The 25969-nt window shown below is 35.0% G+C and overlaps 2 protein-coding genes and 1 long non-coding RNA gene across 3 annotated transcripts in view; 2 read left to right on the top strand and 1 right to left on the bottom strand.

Annotated features, from left to right (window-relative positions):
- scn12aa (sodium channel, voltage gated, type XII, alpha a) overlaps nt 1–19076 on the bottom strand; it is a 74578-nt gene extending 55502 nt beyond the window's left edge. Inside the window, exons 1-3 of the mRNA XM_048162616.1 lie at nt 18162–19076; nt 5265–5571; nt 1649–1767 (exon numbers count right to left, since the gene is read on the bottom strand). Coding sequence (XP_048018573.1) covers nt 1649–1767; nt 5265–5531 — 386 coding nt within the window. The 5' untranslated portion in view covers nt 5532–5571; nt 18162–19076. The remainder of the gene's footprint in view (nt 1–1648; nt 1768–5264; nt 5572–18161) is intronic.
- On the top strand, nt 880–5403 carry LOC125250180. Its single transcript, XR_007180743.1, has 3 exons — nt 880–1086; nt 4947–5016; nt 5284–5403. It is a non-coding gene; the product is annotated as an uncharacterized LOC125250180 (long non-coding RNA).
- A 135-nt stretch (nt 19077–19211) lies between the features above and the next one.
- On the top strand, nt 19212–25571 carry yju2 (YJU2 splicing factor homolog). The gene is made up of 8 exons (XM_048162615.1): nt 19212–19388; nt 19685–19785; nt 20163–20307; nt 20404–20538; nt 20793–20974; nt 21707–21851; nt 23109–23259; nt 24958–25571. Exons 1-8 carry the CDS (start codon nt 19365–19367, stop codon nt 25092–25094), a joined length of 1020 nt encoding a protein of 339 aa, XP_048018572.1. The 5' UTR covers nt 19212–19364; the 3' UTR covers nt 25095–25571.
- Nucleotides 25572–25969: the final 398 nt, after the last annotated feature.

Here is a 25969-nt window from a genome sequence, read left to right as displayed (position 1 = left end):
AAAACAGTATTTTTAGTATCAGTAATGTTATGGTAAAAAAATAAATATTTTATAATATTTTTATTTATATATATATATTTTGTCAATACAAACAGGTTAATTCAGACAAATTCAGATTAATTAAATATTTTTACAAAACTGTATTTTTAGTGTCAGTAATCTTATGGTAAATATAAATATTTTATAATATTTTTATTTATATATATTTTTGTCGGTACAAACAGGTTAATTCAGACAAATTCAGATTAATTAAATATTTTTACAAAACAGCATTTTTAGTGTCAGTAATGTGGTAAAAATAATTATTTTATATTTTTTATTTATATATTTTAGTCAATATAACCAGGTTAATTCAGACAAATTCAGATTAATTAAATTCAAAATCAGATTCATTAAATATTTTTACAAAACAGTATTTTAGTGTCAGAAAAGTTTTGGCAAAAATAATTATTTTATATTTTTTATTTATATATTTTTTATCAATACAAACAGGTTAATTCAGATAGAATTCAGATTACTTAAATTTAAATTCAATTTAATTATTTTTTTTTTTTACAAAAAAGTATTTAACAGTATTTTTTAGTGTCAGTTATGTTATGGTAAAAATAATAATTAGATTTATATATATATTAATTAATTAGTGAAGTATTTTTTGTACAATTAATACAATTTTTGTATTAATATCATTGTTTTTTTTTTTTTCAATAATTAGGCATAAATGATGAGTCTAAAAATGTAGAATGTAAAATATGTGTATTCTGTTAAAGCATGATGGCAGTAACCTGGAGTGACATTGTGATACAGTCTATATGTCCCTTTCTCTGTTAAACAGTCATTTTAATTGTTTCAACACAGAAACGGCTGACACAGGACCGGACACCTGCGTGCATCATGACCGCGGACACTCAAAACATCTGTGCCTGCAACGAGCTGTAGAGCGCAGCTGTCACATGATGCCAAATCACTGCGCTCTTATTTCATTTGGGGAATTAGAAGAGGAATATCAGCGGATTTGGTTGGCGATGCCAGGGAAGAACATTACAGAGCTGTTTCAGAAATGAGACCAAATCCAATAGAACTCTGATGGTAAATATTTCAGATTCGCCTCACAGCGTGAGCAGCTGGATATCATTTTGCTGTTGGTCCAGATTTTTGGCTTTTGATGCCTTTTGATAATATTAGTTTGATCCTCATTAGTTTCAGAGGCCTTATTTGAAAAACCAAACCACTTTAAATTCTGTTTCTACATTTTCTGATAATGTAAGTGGTGTTTGCCCCGTGCAAAAACCACCAGCATGATACTATGATGTTGTGGATGGTTTTTCTGATATTTGGGGCATGTTTTTTAGCATTTCACTGGCCTGGGTCAAAATAGTCAACTCTAGTTTCTCAATTCTCATACATACATTTTTGAATGGTGCTTTTGGAAAGCAGATTTATATGGTTATAAAATGCCTCACAAATGAAAAAAGAAATCAGTGCAGCTGTGTTTCTAGAGAAGCTTGTGGTCTTAAGGTCTGATATCTGTGCAAGTTATTAGATACAAATCAGAAGCACGGCTGTAAACAGACCAAATCTCTGTAATTCTACAGGCAAGTAAACATGCACACATAGACAAACGTTCTTCTGAGAGGCAGTGGAAGGATATGAATGGACTAGAATTCGTATGGAGATTCTTCTAATGCAGTGAAACGGACTGAATATGTAGAGTGCAGATGTGGCACTGAAGCGGAAGATGGCTTTTCCCTTGTTTAGTACTATAAAGGTCTGTAAAAAGAGAAAAAAGAAGAGAAACAGTTAGTCTGAACACATGAAGTGTCACTATTCTGCAGCTGAAGATACATGTAATGTTCAAAAGCTTGGTGTCAGTATGATTTTTTTTTAGAAATATTAATACTTTTATTCAGCAAGGACACATTGATTAAATTGATCAAAAGTGACAGTAAAAACATTATGATGTTAGAAAAAAATATATATATTTCAAATATATACTGCTTTTTTTTTACCTTTCTATTCATCAAAAAAAAAAAAAAAAGCAATCAACTGTTTTTAACATTGATAATCAGAAATGTTTCTTGAGCAGCAAATCAGCATATTAGAATGATTTCTAAAAGATCATGTGACACTGAAGACTGGAGTAATGATGCTGGGGAAAAAATGGCATTTCAAAATATATATTTTTGACCAAAAAATTGTAAGTTTTTTTTACTTCATCGGAATGGTACGAAACTTGGTAAAAGTTTTGACACTTGCTATGTGAAAAAAAAAATTATGGAAATTATTTGAAAAGGTTAAACGGTCCTGAAAAAAATTAGTCACACTTGTATTATTCATGGTCAAAAATAAGCACATTGGAAACTAATTTCATCTAGTGGAAACTTTTGGTACTGCGCCCAAACAAAATCTTACTGAAAGCTCATTTTTTGAGATATCAACCTCAAATTTGGAACACAACTTGTTTAGATGTATGGGTTTAATTTTCTCACAGTTTTAGAGTAAAATGTGTTTTGGAAAAAATATATTTCATAAATATACACTACTGTGCAAAAGTCTTTGGCATGTCAGTATTTTCACCTCCCAAAAAGGGTTTTAAAGGGATAGTTCACCCAAAAATGAAAATTATCCCATGATTTACTCACCCTCAAGCCATCCTAAGTGTATATATCTTCTTTCAGACAAACACAATCCGAGATATAATTTAAAAAATTCTTAGTCCTCCAAGGTTTATAATGTTTAGTGAATGATAGGCCAAATTCTGAAGATTCATTAAAAAAAAAAAAAAAAAAATAATGAATCCAAACGACTCAGGAGGGTTAATAAAGGCCTTTTGAAGCGAACTGATGCGTTTATGTAAGAAAAATATCCATATTTAAAAATATTTCAAATTACGAGCTTCCGGCGGACAACCGTACGCATACTGCGCATGTCAATTTGGGCAGAAGACCAACCTTTGACCTGACGCGATGATGCAATGACACATGTGGAGGCGCAGAGGAGAGAGCAAAACAAAACACTGGTCACGAATTAGAAGTTTAAAATGAGAAATTTTAAAGAGAAATGTCGGAGGATTTCGATATAAGAGAAAAGAAGCTTGAGTTTGTTGTCCAGCCCTATTTGTTTGAACCGCGAGAGGCGTCTAAGCTTACGATACTCCTACATCCTGCGTCATATATCGCGTCAGGGGTTACTCATTTGGAGCATGTCGACTTGCGCATTCTGCCTGCGGTCTTTCGTCAAAAGCTAGTTGTTTGAATATATACAATTTTAAATATGGATATTTTTCTTAAAAAACACATCCCTTCACTAAAAAAAGGATTTTATTAACCCACTGGAGTCGTATGGATTCATTTTTTATGGAACCATTCACAACCATTGTAAACCTTGAAGAACTAAGGATATTTTTAAATATATCACGGACTGTGTTCGTCTGAAAGAAGATAGTCATATACACCTAGGATGGCTTGAGGGTGAGTAAATCATGGAATAATTTTCATTTTTGTGTGAACTATCCCTTTGAGTCAGTTATTTATATCTTTTGCTGTAGTGAAATATCAGTTTACATTTCCAAAGATTCATTTTTGCCATTAATTGCAATTATCCAATGAGATTTTTGAATGCACAAAGAGTCTGACAACAGCCGGTGCTCCACATAGAGATCTGATCTCACCATCATAGAGTCTGTCTGTGATTACATGAAGAAACATATGAAACTGAGACAAACTAAATCCAGGAGAACTGTGGCCATGTCTCCAAGATGCTTGAAGAAACTGACCTGCATTATTAAAATTAATGGCAAAATGAATATCTGGAAATGTGAACTGATATTTCCTACTGACATTCTACAGCAAAATATATAAATAACTGTCTTAAAACCCTTTTTGGGAGGTGAAAATACTGACGTGCTGAAGACTTTTGCATAGTACTGTATATTTCAAATGTAAAATTCTATCATTTTTGTTTTTTAAGTTCATTTTTGTAAACTTTTTTTTTTACTTCAGGAATAATCTGCCAAGTGTCATCTTTAAAAAGAGACCAAACTTCTGCTGTGCTCCAAAGAATTCAAGATTTATGACAGTTTAATTGGAAATTTCATTTTCAGGTCTATGCTCAAAAAGTGGATTGGATTATATATAATAAATAAATGAATTATAACTACTGCATTATTATAATTTAGTATCATAAAATCCCCTAAAACACAAAATATGAAATAAAAAACATTATGGAACTAAAATATAGTACATTAATTTCGTTGAAATAAAAAAAAGAAAATTGGTCATTTTTGACCACCATGTGAGGAGCACCAGAGGGTGGAAATGTAATAATGTTTCACAATATCACTATTTATAGACAACTGAAAAGACAATTGATAAAAAAAGATATATAAATTAAATGTTCAGTTAGGAACAAAATTCCATCAATCATACAGATATATCACAATATATCAGTGACCAAAGTGGCATCTGCATCAGATCTGCAATATTAAAAGTAGATAATCACTGTAATCTCTGTAATACTTGAATCTGATTGGTCAGTCACAGTCTTCTGCTGTTTTTTATGTTCATATGTTATATGCAATTATGATTATAACTGTATAATTGGTTGTTAGTGAAAACTATTGAATGAACATCTAAAATTAAAATGAGCCACTGAATCAAATCACCTAGCCTTTTCTTTGAGAATGGAAATGTCAGAGGAACTTTTCAGAGGTAACTCTAGGCAGAATTGATGGAGTTCTCAATTATGCCTCAGTTGTTTCTCCTTATATTTCTTAGGATAAATAAATAATGAGTCAGTAGTTATCATATAGTAATAGTAGAGTGCTATAAATAAATGTGGACAGCAGCTTGATCATTTGATTGCAGAATATATCTTGGCAAATCTGAGACATTGTCTCTTCTGAAACTTTAAAAGAGATAAAAGTTAGATTACTGGATTCTGTTTTTCAGGAGATGTAGTTAATAATCTCAGTACGATCTCCAGAAGAAATCAGAGCAGAAGCAAGAGGATGATTTCAAGGTAGATGATTCAGATAAACAGATAATGTTTTCCCACAGCTTTTAAGAATGCGCAAGTATGTCACTCGTTGCTGTGCAAGACAAAATCATTACATGCACTTATATAAATACATCTGTTTATTCATGGACTGCGGCAATTTTCAACTCAAAATGAACTTCACATCCATTAGGCCTCATTTTCAGCACTTACTCCTTTTTTAAGATGCACTAAAGCATCTGAAGGCCACTCATATCCTCAGACTGACTCACCCTCTGATTTTTGAAGTAGAAAGGGTCGATGTCCTCCAGCGGAACTCCGACCAGTCCTGCGGGGATGTCGCCAAAGATACGAGGCAGCACCTTCCCGGCCTCCAGGTCAGCACGTGGTTTGGGCTCCTCCGTGTACCCGGGGTCCGCCTTGTAATCCTTCGTGTTCTTCGTCCGCTCTTCGCTGATCCTCTGCTCGATGGCCGCCAGAGACTCTCGAGTGTACGGTCGCAAGCCATCAGGACCCGCTGGTAAGAGCATGGTCGCCATCTTTTCATCCTGATCGTCCTGTACTAGAAGTTACTCAAAGCTAGATGGAGTCGGCCGTGAGACAGAGAGAAAAATATAGTTAGAAAGTCACTCTGAAGCTATTAAAATGCTTGTTGTTTTGCAATTTACAGCACAATGACTGTGGGTTGAGTCCCTCTGGAGTCACCTGCAGTACTCAAGGGCATGATGGTGATCCCTCAGGTTCATGGGCTGTACTTACCAGGGATTAGACCTGTAACATCTAAAATCACAGTTCATACACTCTTGAAAATAAAGGTTTCAAAAGGGGGGTGCAATAGAACGACCATTTTTGATTTCCCACAGAACACTCCAGTGAACGGTTCTTAAAAGAACCATTTTTATTCTTAGTGTGAAGAACATTTTAATAATGAAAAGAACCTTTTTTACACTGTGAAGAATCTTTTGTGGAATGGATGTTCTTCAAAGGTTCTTCATGGAACCATCGATGCTAATAAAGTTCCATTGTAGTCAATAATTTTATCCCTTTAAGTTAAAACTCATCTTTGATCACCAAAATGACATATTTCAATGCCTTTTCCTGTGAAAAAAAAAATTCTTCATGCCTTAAAATAGCTTGAATGTAACTCTATACCCTTGCCTCCTTTAGTTGTAGGGGAATTTTGCAGGTAAAGACCTAAAGACCAGATGTGATGAATGAAGACCCGGAGTCAGAGTTAAAAAAATAAAAAAGTTGTAAATACTGAAGAATAGTTATTCATCAGCAAAAGCCAGCTTCAAGTCTCACAAGGAGTTCATAGGCGCCTCTGCATACACATTCAATACAGCAGCACTTATACTCTAACGGTGCCCACTAACTACGTCATTACTTAATGTTAACTGATTCTGATTGGCTAAGAAAAATTGACAAAATTAGTAATCTTCCACACATGGACTGATAGTCAGAAGCATATCTCCATCCATCATGATTCAGCCACAGGGTGATCTGTTAAAGCGTTAGTTCACCCAGAAATGAATGGCTCAGTGAGGCTTCCATAGCCAGCAAGATAATTAAAGGGTTAGTTCACCCAGAAATGAAAATTCTGTCATTTTCTGTCATTCTGTCATTCTGTCCACACCCTAAGACCCTTTGTTAATCTTCGGAACGCAAATTAAGATATTTTTGATGAAATCCGATGGCTCCGTGAGGCCTGCATAGGAAGCAATGACATTTCCTCTCTCAAGATCAATTAATGTACTAAAAACATATTTAAATCAGTTCATGTGAGTACAGTGGTTCAATATTAATATTATAAAGAGACGAGAATATTTTTGGTGCGCCAAAAAAACAAAGTTAACGACTTATAAAGTGATGGCCGATTTTAAAACACTGCTTCAGGAAGCAGTTTGGCGGTTTGACACGCGATCCGAATCATGATTCGACACAAAAGATTCATAATGCTTCGAAGCTTAATGAAGCAGTGTTATTTAGTTTTTTTGGCGCACCAAAAATATTCTTGTCGCTTTATAATATTAATATTGAACCACTGTACTCACATGAACTGATTTAAATATGTTTTTAGTACATTAATGGATCTTGAGAGAGGAAATGTCATTGCTCCCTATGCAGGCCTCACTGAGCCATTGGATTTCAACAAAAATATCTTAATTTGCATTCCGAAGATGAACGAAGGTCTTATGGGTGTGGAACGACATGAGGGTGAGTAATAAATGACAGAATTTTCATTTTTGGGTGAACTAACCCTTTAACATTTTCAGATGCCCAGAAAACTCTCAAAGTCACATGATTTCAGTAAACGAGGCTTCGTTACGTCATAAGTGTTTCGAAATTTCAATGGTTCACCACTGGGGGGTGTGACTTTGGCAGTTTGATACACGCTCCTGAACCACTGATTCGAAACAAAAGATTTCGTAAAGCTTTGAAGCTTCATGAAGCAGTGTTTTGAAATCGCCCATCACTAGATATTGTTGAATAAAGTTGTTATTTAGGCTTTTTTTTGGCGCACAAAAAGTATTCTTGTTCGCTTCATAACATTAAGGTTGAACCACTGTAGTCACATGAACTGTTTTAAATATGTCTTTAGTAGCTTTCTGAGCATCTGAAAGTGTTAATTGTGTTCTGAAGATGAACAAAGGTCTTACGGGTGTAGAACGACATGAGGGTGAGTAATTAATGACAGAATTTTCATTTTTGGGTGAACTAACCCTTTAAGTCTTGAAAAGGCGCCAGCAGGTCTCTAGTAGAGTGGCAGTCGTCCATCAGTACCACTAAAGGACCTGCACAGAACACTAACGCACATACTCAGATACTTGGGTTGACGCTGGTCCAAGCTCCAACTATAAACAGGAAAGTTTCTCAAAACACGGATATGTTGTACTTTTCTCTCAGTGAGAGGTACAGATAATATTCATCATTATTCTCTAGTTTTTAGGAAAAAAATGCTTTAACATAAGTTGAAGAAGTCCTTCAAATAATTTAATATTTAGAAAGATAAATGTTGATTTATAACTTGATTATAAACCACTCAAAAGATATATATACTAAAGCAGCAGTGGATTCCAGAATCCAACCCTTTAGTATACACGGATCTATGAATATGCTAATTAGCCCCGCCTCCACTCACTCGCACAAGCTCAGAGATCCACTCGGTCAACTTACTGAGGTAAACGCTACACAATGGTAACACTTTTTACAACGTCGGACACATAATGGTAATTCAAATTATTAGCCTTTTGCTTGACTATGTTATCAGACAGCTAATAATGTGTTGCTAATGTTACACAAACCATGTTCACATTCACGAGTCAGACAGCTGCCTTCTAACAATCAGTATCCTTACAAATGCTTTGAACAACTCAGAACGTCAGTGGAGAAAGGCATATAGTTTATCATAACATCCTAATAAACATCATACAGAACGTTGACGTGATTGGTTACAAGGTAGTTTGTAACGTAACAAACAGCAGCGATTTCAAACTGCATTTTTTAACTGTAGATCAACTGCAGTTTTAAAGAGAAAATACTCAGCAATGGTGTTGACTTATGAATTTGCACATGGTTTGTCTTAAAGCATATTAAAAACAGTGTGGTGTTAACCTCCAGACTATCGAACCACCAGTCTGTGATTACGCAGCCCCGCACATGACATGAAGGAAAAAACATATATATTGTGGCCGCAAATTAAGAAATTGTTCTCTCGTTGGCCACGAGTTACTAATTTTTTTCCCTAGTTTTACTAAATCATGGGCACAATATAATCATTTGTTCCATCGATTTAGTAAATCTTGGCTAAGTTGTACAACTTTTTCCCTCATTTTGACTTAAAGGTGCAATGTGTTAAAATTTGGAAGGATCTATTGACAGAAATGCAATATAATATACATAACTATGTTTACAGTGGTACATAAAGACCTTACATAATGAACCGTTATGTTTTCATTACCTTAGAATGAGCCATTTCTATCTCATACACCGCAGGCCCCCCCTCCATGTCAAGTCACCATTATGCGCCGGTATGTTTCTACAGCAGCCCTAAATGGACAAACACTCTACAGAGCACATTTAGTGACTATGTTGTTGTTCTTCTAAATCAATCGTGTTTTTAGAGGCAGCTTGCATTGTCACTACATTGAATATGCACGAAGTAGTAGTAGTAGTCGTCTGGTTTATTAGAAGCAGAGACCATTCTTTGTTAGAAGAATTGCTTCACACAAGCTACTCTCTGCTCTCTCAGATGACGACATGTCCGCCAGACGGCCTCCGTAGCTTCTCCGAAAGGGAGGGGTGCGAGGGATGTATGTCTTTAGTTGCAGTTCGCAAACTCACCACTAGATGCTGCTAAAATTTACACACTGCACCTTTAAGTAAGACGCGGCCAAGACGCGATTTAGTAAAACAAGGGAACAAATTATCGTTTGCACGATTTAGTAAAACAAGGGAACGAATTATAATATCGTTTGCACAGTTTAGTCAAACCAGGGAACAAATTATTATATATTGTGACTCGATTAGCTGTCTCAGGCGAGTTTAAATAGGGTTGAAGCTAAGGGTAAGATTACATGACAACAATGTACTAAAAACTGAAGTTTTTACTTTGCGTTTTTCACGTACAGACGACAACATTGTCAAAATGATCCCCGTTCACATGGATCAGCAAAAATTAGTAAAAACGCTGTATTCTGCTGCCAGGCCAGTAGTTGGCAATGTCACTTTATAAAGACTGAGCATGTAATATGCATGTGTATGACATCACCATTTTCACAAATTCGCGTTTTTGTAGTTTATAGGAGACCACAGTATAGTTTTAAAAACAAGCAAAACGCATAAAACGTTTTCCATTTTTAGTTGAAAACGGTGTCACGTAAACGGCCTCTAAACTCTGCAGGCCCTTCAGGAACTGATGGTGTGTTCAAATCATTTTGGAAAGATCGTCTTTACGAGTTAAACACACATGAAAGCCAACACAAAGTTGAAAATATGAGTGGGAATATTGGGATTTTCTTTAAGCACCGATCTTTACGAGTTGGGGGCGTGTCAGTGTAAAACGTGGTGGAATACAACAATACTTATAAGTATTTAGTAGTGACATTGTCAGGTTTATAAGCTAACTGCCTGCACAAAATACAGATAGCATTGTAATATAACATGTAATGATAAAGTTTACAGCTTCATAAATTAACAAAATAAAAAAGCAAAACACACCGGATGCACATTCTTTGTTCATTTTCAGGGAGTAGTGTTTAAAAGCCTTGCTGTCATTTTGTATAGTCAATTAAGAGAAGATACACCACCATCTTGCTCTGACGAAAGTGATTTGAACTTCCCACTCTCAGAAAAAAAGGTACAAAATCTGTCACTGGACCATGCAGTTCCCATTTGAAAAGGTACTAGTAGCCTATGTACCATTTAGGTACTAATATGTACACTTTAGATAATATTATGTTCCTTTAAGGTACTAATATGCACCTTTCAGGAGTAAATGAGGTTTAAAAGCATACCTTTTGAAAAAGCACCACCCCACTGAAAGCTTTTGTGCCTTTTTTTTCTGAGAGTGTGAGGTTCTTCTGCTAATACACCTGTGTGAGCTTGAGAACTGACTTCATGCATACACTAAAAATCACCAAAACACCAGCTGATTCAAATAGATTGTGCAAAAATAATGAAGAAAAGTAAAGAGAATGACCTGCAGCACTGATCTTATATTTTATTATCTATTGCAGAATTTTTTTGTCAGTGGAACCCCTTTGACCTAAAATATTTCTCTGTATGGTTCTTTTCCATTGAATTTGTAATTCTCATTCTCGTCCTCCTCCACCATTATGATTCTCATTGTATTATTACTGTAATCTGTAATACAGTAATTCAAATTATCGTGTCTGAACACAGTATACACTACTGTTCAAAAGTTTGGGGTTGGTAAGATTTTTTAATGCTTTTTTAAAAAGTCTCTGATACTCAATCAAAAATACAGTAAAAACAGTAAGGTTGTGAAATATTATTACAATTTAACAGAACTGTTTTCTATTTGAATATATTTTCAAATGTAATTTGAATATGATCTGGACATGTTCTTGACAGGTTTTGTATGATTTTTCCAAGTAGTTCATCATGGTGACTTTGCATGAAAGTTACAGAAACAAATTCCAGTAGTTGTGTGTAAGACTCTCAAATCTTAAGTGATTACCAATTCCATCTAGTAATTTCTTGAATATTCATTAAATAGTGTTTAGAAATGTTTGATGTTCCTTTTAAATAAAGGAGGATTCATTCAGTACAGTTATACTGTATGTTGTATAAGGAATCATCCACTAAGTCCACCATAAAGAAAAGCTTATCCAGCCTTGACCTTCTAAACTTCCTGCTTCATCTCTCATCCTGAATGGGACATCAGAATAAATTGGTGTCAGGCAGGGCATATATTAAAACTGACGACTAACAGGACTAACTCGCTCTTATTAATAGCCTGTGCTTTTATTGCAGTTTAACGCTGCAGCTGGAGTGACGTGTTTCTGAAGATTAGTGCGTGGAGAAGGAAGTTCCAGTTCCTCTCTTGGCAGACATGTTTTCAATTCTTCACCAGAGCCAGAAAGTGTTATCTAACACACAGTCTCAAAGTGGCTTAAGCGGCTTGATCTGACCCACAATTCTCAGCAAATTACTCAGCTGTTACAGTAGTTTAGACACATATAAATGTGGGATGTCACTTCTGTTATGCTTCTACTTTAAGAAAACCAGCAAAAACATACACCAACACAAGTCTCCAAGCTGGTCAGGTGCTGCTAGTCTAGTAGAGCAAAACTAACTGGAGAAGGTTAGTTAAAGGGTTAGTTCACCCAAAAATGAAAACTCTGTCATCATTTACTCACCCTCAAGTCATTCCAAACCTTTAAGACTTTTGTTCATCTTCAGAACACAAATGAAGATATTTTTAATAAAATCAGAGAGATTTCTGTCCTTCCATTGACAGTCTATGCAAATACCACTTTGACTCTTCAAAAAGTTTATAAAAAGATTGTAAAAGGAATTTAAATTGAATTGAGCGGTTTAGTTAAAATTTTCTGAAGAGACATGAACGCTTTATATGATGAACAGATTGAATATAGGCTTTTATTCACATATAAACATTCATCAACTCACACATCAGTTGTGGTAACTCAAGCATGTTCGCTTGATGTGCGAAAACCAAATGAGGTTCATTGTCATGTTATGCAGCACGTTTGCGCTTCTGCAAGAACCAATGAGGTTCATTTTCGTGTTAATTCCGGAACACACCAAGCCGACGGTCGGCCGTTGGGCAGTTTGTGTTCCGGACCTCAGCTCAAGTTGGTCCTCATCTGCTTTATTTGAGCCGATTCGACATGTTGAATCGCCATCGGAGCTCATCGGTCAGTCGGCCCATCTGATCATTCTGATTGGCTGTTTAGCTACTGCCACCTGCTGGTACGGAAAGGCATTTCTTATAACGCAGGCGCGGAATGGACGTGCTACTTGGTCATCGGCTGACAAGCATCGGTTTGGTGAGTCAGGGCAACTTTGGACCCAGATGCTGCCGACGTGAGCCAATCCCGCAGTCTGCTTTTGTCGCCACTAGTTCATCTGTGTCGGCTTGGTGTGTTAAGCAGCACGTTTAAAGGTGCCCTAGAATTAAAAATTGAATTTATCTAGGCATAGTTGAATAACAAGAGTTCAGTACATGGAAATGACATACAGTGAGTCTCAAACTCCATTGTTTCCTCCTTCTTGTATAAATCTCATTTGTTTAAAAGACACCGACTGTTACGTAACAGATTGCTTTATATGATGAACAGATTGAATTGAGGCTTTTATTCTCATATAAACACTGATTAGCGAACATAAACAAAAGCTCAACCGAACCTGCTTGATGTGCAGGAACAAATCTCATTGGTTCTTGCGGAAGCTCTAGCGTGCTGTGTAAGACGAGAATGAACCGTCGTTATTTTCATTATTAAACACTTGCAGTCTGTATAATTCATAAACACAACTTCATTCTTTATAAATCTCTCCAACAGTGTAGCATTAGCCGTTAGCCACGGAGCACAGCCTCAAACTCATTCAGAATCAAATGTAAACATCCAAATAAATACAATACTCACATAATCCGATGTATGCATGCAGCATGCATGATGAACACTTTGTAAAGATCCACTTTGAGGGTTATATTAGCTGTGTGAACTTTGTTTATGCTGTTCAAGGCAAGCGCGAGCTCCGTGGGTGGAGAGCACAAGAATTTAAAGGGGCCGCAGCATGTATCAGTGCATTTCTAATTATGCCTCAAAATAGGCAGTTAAAAAAATTAATTAAAAAAAATCTATGGGGTATTTTGAGCTGAAACTTCACAGACACATTCAGGCACCTTAGACTTATATTACATCTTGTAAAAAAATGTTCGATGGCACCTTTAAACTTCCGCAAGAACCAATGAGGTTCATTCTAATGTTACGCAGCACGTTTAAACTTCCGCAAGGAAGGAAGAACCAATGAGGTTCATTCTCGTGTTACACAGCACGCTAGAGCTTCCGCAAGAACCAATGAGATTTGTTCCTGCACATCAAGCAGGTTCGGTTGAGCTTTTGTTTATGTTCGCTAATCAGTGTTTATATGAGAATAAAAGCCTCAATTCAATCTGTTCATCATATAAATCAATTGTGTCTCTTCAGAAAATTTGGACTAAACCGTTCAATTCATATGGATTAGTTTTACGATCTCTTAACAAACTTTTAGTGGCGTGGACTGTCAATGGAGGGACAGAAATCTCTCCGATTTTATTAAAGGTGCCCTAGAATCAGAATTTGAATTTACCTCGGCATAGTTGAATAACAAGAGTTCAGTACATGGAAAAGACATACATTGAGTTTCAAACCCCAATGTTTCCTCCTTCTTATATAAATCTCATTTGTTTAAAAGACTTCCGGAAAACACTCGGATCTCAACATAACACCGACTGTTACGTAACAGTCGGGATCATTAATATGTATGACCCCAATATTTGCATAATGCCAGCCCATTCGACGCATTAGACAAGGAAAGGCAGTATTAACGGCTGGATCTGTGCACAGACAAGGTAAGCAGCAAGAACAACAGCGAAAAATGGCAGATGGAGCAATAATAACTGACATGATATCATGATATTTTTAGTGATATTTGTAAATTGTCTTTCTAAATGTTTCATTAGCATGTTGCTAATATACTGTTAAATGTGGTTAAAGTTACCATCGTTTCTTACTGTATTCACGGAGACGAGAGTCGTTGCTATTTTCATTTTTAAACACGTGCAGTCTGTATAATGCATAAACACAACTTCATTCTTTATAAATCTCTCCAACAGTGTGTAATGTTAGCTTTAGCCACAGAGCATAGCCTCAAACTCACACAGAATCAAACGTAACCATCTAAATAAATACTTTACTCACATAATTCGAAGCATGCATACAGCATGCATGACGAACATCTTGTAAAGATCATTTGAGGGTTATATTAGCTGTGTGAACTTTGTTTATGCGATGTATATATAGTCGAGAGCTCGTGGGGCAGAGGGAGCGCATCTCTTAAAGGGGCCGTGCTGAAAAAATCAGTGCATAGTTAATGATGCCCCAAAATAGGCAGCTAAAAAAATTAATTAAAAAAAATCTATGGGGTATTTTGAGCTGAAACTTCACAGACACATTCAGGGGACACCTTAGACTTATATTACATCTTGTAAAAAAACAATCTAGGGCACCTTTAAAAACAAGAAGCCATTTGAGGGCACCAACATGCTGGTTTTAAAAATGAACTGAAGTGGTTGATATCAAGCCTCACTATACAAATCGCGACAAAATACTGCACAACCACAGCAGTGACTTGATGACTTTACTCTCAGAAGACAAAAATCTGATTTCTGCATCACAAATGCCACCAAACGTAATTGCAAAGTTTACAAATTGAATTAAATTAAAGGGGTATTAATTTTAAATCAATTTTATGAAGTAAACAGCTGCTTGATAACAAGAAAAAAACTGAATTACCCCTATAAACATGAAAGTATCAGACAATCATTAAAGACATTTCTCCTTATATAGAACCTTTTTGGCATACAGGGTTCTATAAAATTGAGTCGAGAACCCAAGAGTTCACTTTAGAACCCCACTGAACCTTTATTTCTAAGAGTGTATCAGAGGATCATAATACTTGTCTCAGTTCTCATTTAAAATAACAGGTCTGTCCCCATGTACAGTATTTCTGAAGCTTTCAGACCAGCCTTACAGCCATAACAAAGACCATTCAGAACATAAAAAGAGTCATTTAAATTACAAATCCGGCATATTATTTCCTGACCTTTGATGAGACTGATGAGTGTTGAAATTAATGTTTGGAAATGCCTGTATTCATAGACCATAATTCATCTCATAATGCAAAATCAGAGTGATTTCTGAGAGTGTGTCATAGTGTTTTTTGTGATGTTAATCTAAATGACTGTCACATTCTCTCAAACATAATGTAATCAAAGTCAGGATTTTGTTAATCATCTTGCTTTCACAAACACAGTTATATTCTGTTTTGTATTCGCACTACACACTTGTGCTTTCTCCTGGTTCTTCATCTTTTTATATCTCTGCTCTTGATTGTATTAACGTTTTCAGCAGGTTATTTTACTTTTAATAAACTTGTGGATTTAGAGACTCAAATCATGCAGCATGACTGATTTAGGCAGTCCTCATCAAAATTCAATTTAGTAGACCAAATTCTCTTTTTAATATGTATCTTAAATTTTAATCTTACGTTCCATGGTTTACATCATGCCACTATTTTTGGCCATATGGTCATACTAATATTCAATACAACAGCTAGCTTGTGCAATATTGTAATATTTCAACCAAGAGACAAAAGACAACTGACAGTTTTTAATCAAGTTCACACAGGAATTGCTTATTCTTTCAGACAATGTGGAACCAATGCAAGCATTTTGAAGCGCAAATATTTCCTCAGAGCAAACAGAGATTGTATTACATATTTAGTCACTTTTACTGAGAATTAAGGCATCATGATCATTACAAACATCCAACCATCCTTTCATATTCTATATCCACTATATCATTTTTCAAGGTAGGCCTATTCATAACACAAATGCATTAAATCTTTTCACAAATAAACTAGTGATTGATTGATCTATCGGTCATGCTGATGAATCAATATTTGGCCATTTTGAGATTATCAGCATCTGCTGATAAACAATTTTTGTATTCTTTGTGTGTGTGTGTGTGTGTGTGTGTGTGTGTGTGTGTGTGTGTGTGTGTGTGTGTGTGTGTGTGTGTGTGTGTGTGTGTGTGTGTGTGTGTGTTTGTGTGTGTGTGTGTGTGTGTGTGTGTGTGTGTGTGAAGTGAGTACATATAGTTTAATTTTTGTTTATATTGTTGAGCAATTTTATGTACATCTCAATTGCTTATTTAATTATATAATGCAAATTATTTGCATTTTATTGGCCAGATTGTATGTGAAAACCTCTGCTTGAAACTAATTAGGCATTATATAACACTAACTTATGAAACAAGTTGTTGGCTATGTGATTTAATGTATTACAGTATACTGTTTAAATATTATAATGCATTATAACAAGAATATATTATATTATATATTTTAAACCAGCATTATATTATTATGAATGCATTTTAATGTCTGTGTTATTTTAGTATACTATTATAGTTTTTATTAATATTTTGAATTTGTTTATATTTTCCATTTTATTTATTTTTTTATTTTAGTTAAAGTTTTAGTAATGTATGCTGCTGTGTGTTTTTGTCATTTCTATTAGTTTTTTATTATTATTTGTATAGTTTATATTAACTTTTATTTGGGCAACTAACTGAAATAAAATAATGGGGGTTTTTTTCAAGTAACAAAAAATATGATTTTAGATTTAGTTAAGTAAAGAGTTTAAAATTTTCTGATAATTTATATTAGAGAAAGTCACAGTGTTCAAACATCCACTATAGCACACACACACACAAACGTGCTGTTGAGGGTTAGTGATCACATTGGAAAAAGGACAATATCTTAACAGCAATATCTTAAAAAAAAAAAAAAAAAAAAAAAACATTTTAACTGGGATATCAGAAAGAAATAACAGTCCTTTCCTCCAGAACTAAAATTCCTGAAAGTTACAACAACACACGAGTCACACTGTTTCTCACTGCTCTGACTGGCCTGTTAAAACCAACAGATCCATTAAGGATCATTAAATGGGAGGCGTCATGTATAGTGGTCACCCATAATGCATTATATCTGTGTCCTCCCTGCAGGCCATCAGAACTCCAGTGAATGAGAGACAAGTGAGGACAGAGAGCCAGAGGGGGTTCAAACACTCAACACAGAGAAATACATCCTCCTGGACTTTTTCATTAGTGCATGTGACAGATGCTTTTGTGCAAAGTGCATTCAAAGTACAGAGACTAAATCTGCAACCATGGCATCATTAACATGAGTGTATGAGTTACAAATGTGAAAATGTCACCGTAAGGTCAGCAAACAACATTTCTTGGGTTGAATTCACTCTTAAAACATTTACATTTTCTAATCTGAGTCCACAAGTGAAAGTGCTTCAGTTTTGCACTATATCAGCATTGCAGTTCTGTACAGTCACATGATCAATGAGACTTTGATTAATGATAGTGCACGTCATTTGTTCAATATATAATGATTTTTCTTTAAACTTTTCTTTGTTTTTTAAATTTTTAGAAATCCTTAAATGCTTCAACTTATTTCCCAGTTAAAAAAAAAGGGGAAATCCATTATTTTCAATGTGGTCTCAGACTTTTTAACCTCTCTGTTAAAAGATGGGAATCTCAACACTGATCTGAAGAACCTGCAGTATAGCCTATATTGGAAAAACTACTTTTTAATGTCCAAAGACCCATAGAGTATATCAACCCAAGAACTCTATAGAAAAGAAACTTGACCTGTTTATTCAAATCGGGGTGAATTCAGGGTGATTGGGACACTTTTTGCCATTGAGATGACTTGGAAAAAGTGTCCCAATCAACCTGAATTCACCCTAGTTCAACCTGAAAACTCGAAAAATCCAAAGATTACAAAATGTAAAACAGCTATTTCATCAACTTTTATCGTTTAAAATGTAAATAAAATATATCTCTTACATGTAAACTCCGGTGATTGCAGCACTGCGTCCATGCATTTCCATTTATTGCGCTGATGTAAATCCAAAATCCCAAACTGATCCATGATGGGAATAACCCCAATCCCAGATAAAAGTATTCCGTCAAGGACTCTGCAAGATTTTTCAGACTGTCTCTATTGCTGTAGGTAAATAGTTGTTCGTTGAAATCTGGATTCCGCACAAATGCATTACTCTTAAATCCCACGCAACGCTCATTTTACGTGTTTTACGCGATCCACATTTAAAGTTTATCTATATTTTCCCAGCATTCACTTAAAAAGAACTCTGTATCCAAACGTCGTCCGTGCTTCCCATCGAAGATCTGACTGCATTTTTAGCCCATTTATGAATTTCTCCGACTTGTTTGGCGCACAGAAGCAGTTTGCGCGTCTTTCAGTGCGCGATAACTGCTGCCAAACAGCCTGCGCGCGCGCTTGAGCTGCGCTGCAGGATTACGCACATCATGTCCAAACATTTGCGCGCGCCGAATAAGTTACAAAGCAAGCAAATATGACTCTTTTATTGCAAGTATTGATTGTATTGACGGTACATAATGCTGAGTTCATTTTTGGCACGGCTGGTTTGTCCTTATTTAGACATACAGTATGCTTTTGACGTCAGGATTTGTGTCTCCAGTGACTTTTTCATTACTTTTTTCTTAAGGCTCAACTATTTGCTCTATGTAGGAACACTTTTGGTTTGCTTTCTACTATTATATGAATATCGAAGCTGTACTTTAATGTGGAATCTATGCGCTTAAATTCTTCGAAGGAACATGAAAAACTCTTTACGTTTAATGATGTATTTATTATCCAGCTTCTCCCTCTAGTGGCCTCAGTCAAGTCTTTGTCTTTCAGAATCAGAAAGAGCTTTATTTGAAATGTAAATAAACTTACTCACCTTAGCATCTTCCTGTTTATAACAACTTTTCGCATACTATTCATATTCATATTACTATGATTGTATTGTTAGGCTTACATATGATATTCTTCTGTAATTCTTGCCTTGGCGCCTGTAATACCGGTGCTCTGCCGGTGGTGGCAGCACTGCAGCGCGCGAGTGACGGATATACACACACCGAGTGACGTCGAAGAAGAAGCGTCCAGCTCGCTTGGTGTAGTAACAAACATTTGAGCATTAATTTGTCTATTTTAGTTTACTTTTTAGTCAATTAAAGAGAGCCATGTCGGAAAGAAAGGTTTTGAATGTAAGTACCTCCTTCTTTCATTTTATATTATTGTTGTGCTTCGGATAACGGTGGATTTGAGATTAAGATATTTTAAGATTAACAGCATGCTAATGAAGTAGCAACGCAGTGTATACTTTTATTGTTTTTAAGTTATTCTATTCTATGTAATGTTTTCTATGCACTTAAAGTACACAAATGTTGTAATAATCTTGAAGACATTTACTAAGATGAACCTCGAAAAAGTTTTTGTTTACAAAGTTCCGCTACTGTGGTAAACTGTCACCTTTACAGCATCTCTTCTTGTTTTTCCTCAGAAATACTATCCTCCGGATTTTGATCCGTCTAAAATCCCTAAACTCAAACTGCCCAAAGACCGTCAGTATGTGGTCCGATTGATGGCACCATTTAATATGAGGTGAGACACGTTTAATTTCCTGTTTTTATCACTTTTGCTCATATAATACATGGTTTGAGATAGAAATAATTTGAATTATTACAGGTTTATCATATAAGAACATATTGCAGGTTTCATATAAAGATATTAATAATAAACAATAACATTAAACTATTTCATTTAGTATACAACTTCTCAACTAAGGACAAAATTACATAAAAGAACAAAAATATATATCACTGTAAAGATAAGATACAACAAGCTAAATATGATGAATATAAAACTATTTTCAATGACAACGAATCTCTTGATTTCTCGGGTTTGTGAAGAACACATCAGTAGTTTGTTTTATTAGAGAATATATCATCTTTCAGATAATAATGCTTGGTGTTTTGCAGGTGTAAAACATGTGGAGAATACATTTACAAAGGGAAGAAGTTCAATGCTCGTAAGGAGACCGTTCAGAACGAACTATACATGGGGCTCCCCATTTTTAGATTCTACATTAAATGCACCAGATGTTTGGCTGAGATCACCTTCAAGGTACTTGAGTGAACACTCCCATCATACTACAACACTTCAGGAGTTTTTCTTATGTGTTTGTTCAGTTGCACTTCATCTAATTGATGTGTTTCACAGACAGATCCAGAGAACACAGACTACGCCATGGAACATGGTGCAACACGCAATTTTCAGGCTGAGAAACTGCTGGAAGAGGAGGAGAAAAAGATCGTACAGGAGCGAGAAGAAGAGGAGCTCAACAACCCCATGAAGGTCTGTTAGAAAGTTTAAAAGACTATGTGTCTTTTATTATATTAGAGGTTTTAATGGGGGTTTATTGTTTTATTCTGTGCTGTTCGTAATAATTTGTACTTTTATTTCCACTTTCCAGCAATGCATTTTTGTGTTTTTTCCTATTGTTTTCCACATATGGTGTTGTACATAAAATCCTTTACAGTGTCTTTGTAAGCGAACCGTCAAAAAACCCAAACAAACTTAAAAGGTAATCTCCCTGAATGCTGTCACAGGTCCTGGAGAACCGCACACGGGACTCAAAAATGGAGATGGAGGTGCTGGAGAACCTGCAGGAGCTGAAGGATCTGAACCAGAGGCAGGCGCAGGTGGACTTTGAGGGCATGCTGGATCAGTATAAAGAGATGGAGAAGAGACAGAGAGAGAGAGAGCAGGAGGAAGACGAACGAGAAACCAAGTATGTAAAGAGAAAGGCTTGGACTTTTTGCTTCTTAGACTCAAAGGGATAGTTGACCCAAAAAAGAAAATTCTGCCATCATTTACTCACCCTCAAGTTGTTCAAAACCTGTATGAATTTCTCTCTTCTGCTGAACACAAAATAAAATATTTTGAAGAATATGACTTGTGGCCCATCAACTGTTTGTTTACCCATATTCTTCAAAATATCTTCCTTTGTGTTCAGTAGAAGAAAGAAATTTATACAGGTTTGGAACAACTTGAGGGAGAGTAAATGATGATAGAATTTTCATTTTTGAGTGAACTATCCCTTTAATGGTGGAATATTTGAACTTTTAAAAATGAATTTGTCACACTACAGGTTAAGTGCACAAAAATTGTAAATTGCAATTGCAAGTTTGTATCAGAAAAATTAAAATTAGATTTCCCCCAAAATCAGGCAGCCCTATATTACAGCATCTAAAATATAGTTTATGTACAAAATGTAGACATTCCTGTGCATTTTAACCTGAAATATTAATGTTTGAAAGTGTATTATATGGTTTATCATCTACATTTGTGTGTGACAATAATAGCTCCTCTAAGAGGTCATGTACATTTGCTGTGTATGTTTTTTTTTTTTTTTTTTTTTTTTTTTTTTCGAAAGCATATAATGTCAAGATTAAGAAGCATGAATTGTATAATATCTAAATATTCGGTGGTTTAGACTTCTCTTTTCTCTTGCTCCTCGTAGAGAGATGTTAGAGAGAGCTCTGGTTAAACGACTGAGGGACTCGGACTCTGAGGAAGAGACGGAAAGTGCAAAAGACGAAGGCAGGAAACACACGGCTGATAAACCCACAGACATCCTTACCACAGACGGGAATGCAGGATCACAGGTCGAGATTTATTTTACAATTTTATTTTATTATTTGTAACATTTTCTTTTGGTCACTTTTATACATTAGGATCTGAAAAAAATGTCTCTGTGGAATCCTCAACTGTGATTGGTCAGTTGTGACATGCTGTGATCAAATATTATTGCTTAGTAATATTTATTAAATATTTATTATTTGATCAAAAAAAATGTATTTGATTGAAAATTCAGTAAAAACAGCAATATTGTTAAATATTATTACAATTTAAAATAAATGTTTTTTGTTATTGTTGTACTATATGTAATTTTGTTGTAATATATTAAAATGTAATTTATTCCTGTGATCAAAGCTGAATTTTCAGCATCATTATTCCAGTCTTCAGTGTCACATGATCCTTCAGAAATCATTCTAATATGCTGATTAGCTTCTCAAACATTTCTTATTATGTTTAAACCATGATCTTTGAATAGAAAGTTCAAAAGAACAACATTTATTTGAAATAGATATCTTTGGTAACATTATAAATGTTTTTATTTTTCTTTGATCAATTTTATGTGTCCTTGCTGAATAAAAGTATTCACTTCTTTTAAGAATAATTCTTACTTACCCCAGACTTTTAAATGGTAGTGTATTTTGTTTCCACAAAAATATTAAGCATCAAAAACATATTAAGAAATGTTTCTTGAGCATCAAATCAGCATATTAGAATGATTTCTGAAGGATCATGTGACACTGAAGACTGGAGTAATGATGCTGAAAATTCAGCTTTGATCACAGAAATAAATTACATTTCAAAATATATTCACATAGAAAACAATTCTTTTAAATTGTAATATTTAGCAAAATTACTGTTTTTACTGCATTTATGATCAAATACATGCAGTCTTGGTAAGCAATTCTTTCAAAAACATAAACAAAAATGTAATTATTCCAAACTTCTGACCATAGTGTGACTGTTTCATGTTTCTCATATCACTCCACATTTATTCTTCTCACATAATTTCATCTTAAATCAATATTTAATATCCATTTATTTATTTATTTATTTGCCAAGTAACCTTGTACTGAGCTGGAGAATGCCATGCTTTATTGCGAAATAACCCCTGACAGATTTGTTTTACTATAAATTATACTTTCGTGTTGCATATTGATGATCTGTGGCACAAAAGTAAATTTTTCCCACATCATTTGTCTTGCCGTATTTCTGTTGTCTTTCTATTTTAACATTTCATATGCTTCTCTCATTAATTTGTGCAGTTTTCCTCCTGAACTCCACAGGGCTCATCGTCCGTGGGCATAAAGAAGCAGAAGGTGGAGAGCTGGGAGAGGAGTGTCGGGGGTCTGGGAGCGAAGGGAGTTCTGGGGTCTCTGGTGGTGAGGAAGAAACCTGCCCACGCTTCACCACGACAGGCTCCTGTCACACAAACAGGTTCGTGATCTATTGACAACTAGTCAATCTGTCATTTCTCAAAAGCGTCAGGGAAAGTCTGGCCGGAACGAGTGTGTGGGGGGGTGTAAGTAGCGATTAATAACACATTGTGATTATGAAAGAAATAATGCATTCGTTCAGTCATTTAAACTATCACAATAGCACATTTTGGGGTCAGAAACTTTTTAATGTTTTTAAAAGAAGCCTCTTATGCTCACCAAGGCTGCAATTTATTTTGTCAAAAATACAGAAAAACTTACATTTTATTACTGTTTATAAGAGCCATTTTCTATTTGAATAGATTTTAAAATGTAATTTATTCCTGTGAACAAATCTGAATTTTTAGTTCAGTCTTCAGTGTCACATGATCCTTCAGAAATCATCCTAATATGCTGATTTGCTGCTCAAGAAACATTTATGATTATTATCAATGTTGGAAACAGTTCACAGAAACCATGATACATTATTTTCAGGATTCATTGATTAAATAGAAAGTTCAAAACAACAGCATTTATTTTAAATAGTTTTTTTTGTTGTTGTTAATGCATCCTTGTTTAATAAAAGTATTAATCTCTTTAAAGGTCCCGTTCTTCATGATCCCATGTTTCAAACTTTAGTTAGTGTGTAATGTTGTTGTTAGAGTATAAATAAAATCTGTAAAATTTTAAAGCTCAAAGTTCAATGCCAAGCGAGATATTTTATTTAACAGAAGTCGCCTACATCGAACGGCCAGTTTGGACTACATCCCTCTACTTCCTTCTTTAATGACGTCACTAAAACAGTTTTTTGACTAACCTCCACCCACAGGAATACACAAGAGTTGCGTTTGTAGAGTGTGTTTTTTTGCCATGTCGTCGAAACGCTGTTATTTTCATCCCGCAGTCCAATCACCGGGTCTGATTCCGGCTCAAATTGATAGGGTAAAATTAAAGACATGTTTACAATAACACTGAGCGCGCGCATCTCCACGTTATGGTAAGAGGCGTGACCTTTCCGGGCAAGGTTCGCTAAGCTGCTGTCGAATCACAACACAGGAACCGCTGGCACAATCAGAACTCGTTACGTATTTCTGAAGGAGGGACTTCATAGAACAAGGAAGTCATCAGCCCGTTTTTATGACAGTGGAAACAGCGGTATACAGATAAGTAAATTATGTGAAAAATACTGTGTTTTTTACACGCGAAACATGAACACATGTTATATTGCACACTATAAACACAATCAAAGCTTCAAAAAACACGAAAAACGGGACCTTTAAAAACTATTTTACTGACCCAAACCTTTGAACAGTAGTGTATATTAATAATAATAATAATAATAATAATAATAAAAATATTTAAAACACCAAAATAGCAAATCATTATTTTCTTGACTTATTTTATTAATATTTATTTATAAATTATATTTATTTTTTTAATAATCAAAAATTGCAACTCTACATCAGTTGATGTTGGATGTATGTCAGGATTTTGGGAGTTTTTGTATTTATTTATTTTATTTTCTGGAATCGAGGAATGGTACAGAGTGTGCAAGCCTTTTTTTATAAAGTTATGGTGACAAAATTCACCATTTTAAAAAATGAGGGGGATTTCCACTAACACAACCTGATGTTGTATTTATGCATCAAACTAATTCCTCACACTTTAGGGTTTTGCCATCTGTTAACCTGCATTTTCTCTATCTTTCCTGATCATTCAGGGTCAGGTGCTGCCAAACCAGAGTCCTCCACAGCATCAGCTAGTGCTTCCAATGGACAGCCAGTCACATCTCAGAACGGTTCATCTCTCAGCCTCTTGGGGGCGTACACTGACAGCGATGACAGCAACTCTGACTAGGCTGAGAAAATACAGTCCGGTGTTTTTTGCAGACTGAAATTTAATGTTTATTTTCAAACCAGCAAAAATGACAACCTCTCTTTTCACAGACAACTTTAAGTTTCCTTACCTCGGACTCTTTAAAAATATAATTGAGAGATTTTTATTTTTCAGCGATGATCTTTTTAGCTGAAGAAGCACTGTCTATGAGAAGCTGTTTCCACTGCCTGGAATTCATTTGGCATTAGATGTGCACCATCCCAATGTCTCTAATGTACTCTTTAATGTGTTTCTAATGTATTATGCACTCTATAATGTAGTATTTGTTTCTCCTATGTCAGTTCAGTCAATACAAGGAAATGCATTTGAGGGTAACAGTGGAGATAAGTGAATATAAATCTAATTTAGACTGATCATCTCTAGTACCATATCATAAAAGACCCTTTCATTTTCCCCAAACATTGAACAAATAAAATGTTCCTTGTGTTTTGTTTCCAATCATAGACTATTTTTTCCATTTGTTGTTTTATTTTCAAATATTTTGAAAAATGAATATTATTATTATATACATTCATCTGTTAATATTATTGAATGGACCTGAGCTAACATGAACATCACTTGTATTTTTATTAACTAACAGATGGACAAAGATTAATAAATACTTTAACAAATGTACTTCTCATTGTTACTAACATATGGGACCTTATTGTAAAGTGTTATCTTATTATTTATCAGATTTTCTTGACATTCTGAATTTAAATAGCTAATGGCATCAACCTATTTTGGTTTTTAAGTTAACATTTGCTAATGTGATGTTAATGCAGTCATGCAGCCATTATTCACCAGCTCTCATATTGATCCACCAAAGTGCTGGTGACCTTCTAACCTTACAATTT

The sequence above is a fragment of the Megalobrama amblycephala genome, linkage group LG17 (assembly GCF_018812025.1).
Source record: "Megalobrama amblycephala isolate DHTTF-2021 linkage group LG17, ASM1881202v1, whole genome shotgun sequence".
NCBI classification, from domain to species: Eukaryota; Metazoa; Chordata; class Actinopteri; order Cypriniformes; family Xenocyprididae; genus Megalobrama; species Megalobrama amblycephala.
Note: the sequence above shows the minus strand (reverse complement) of the source record. Positions and strands in the feature narration are given on the sequence as shown.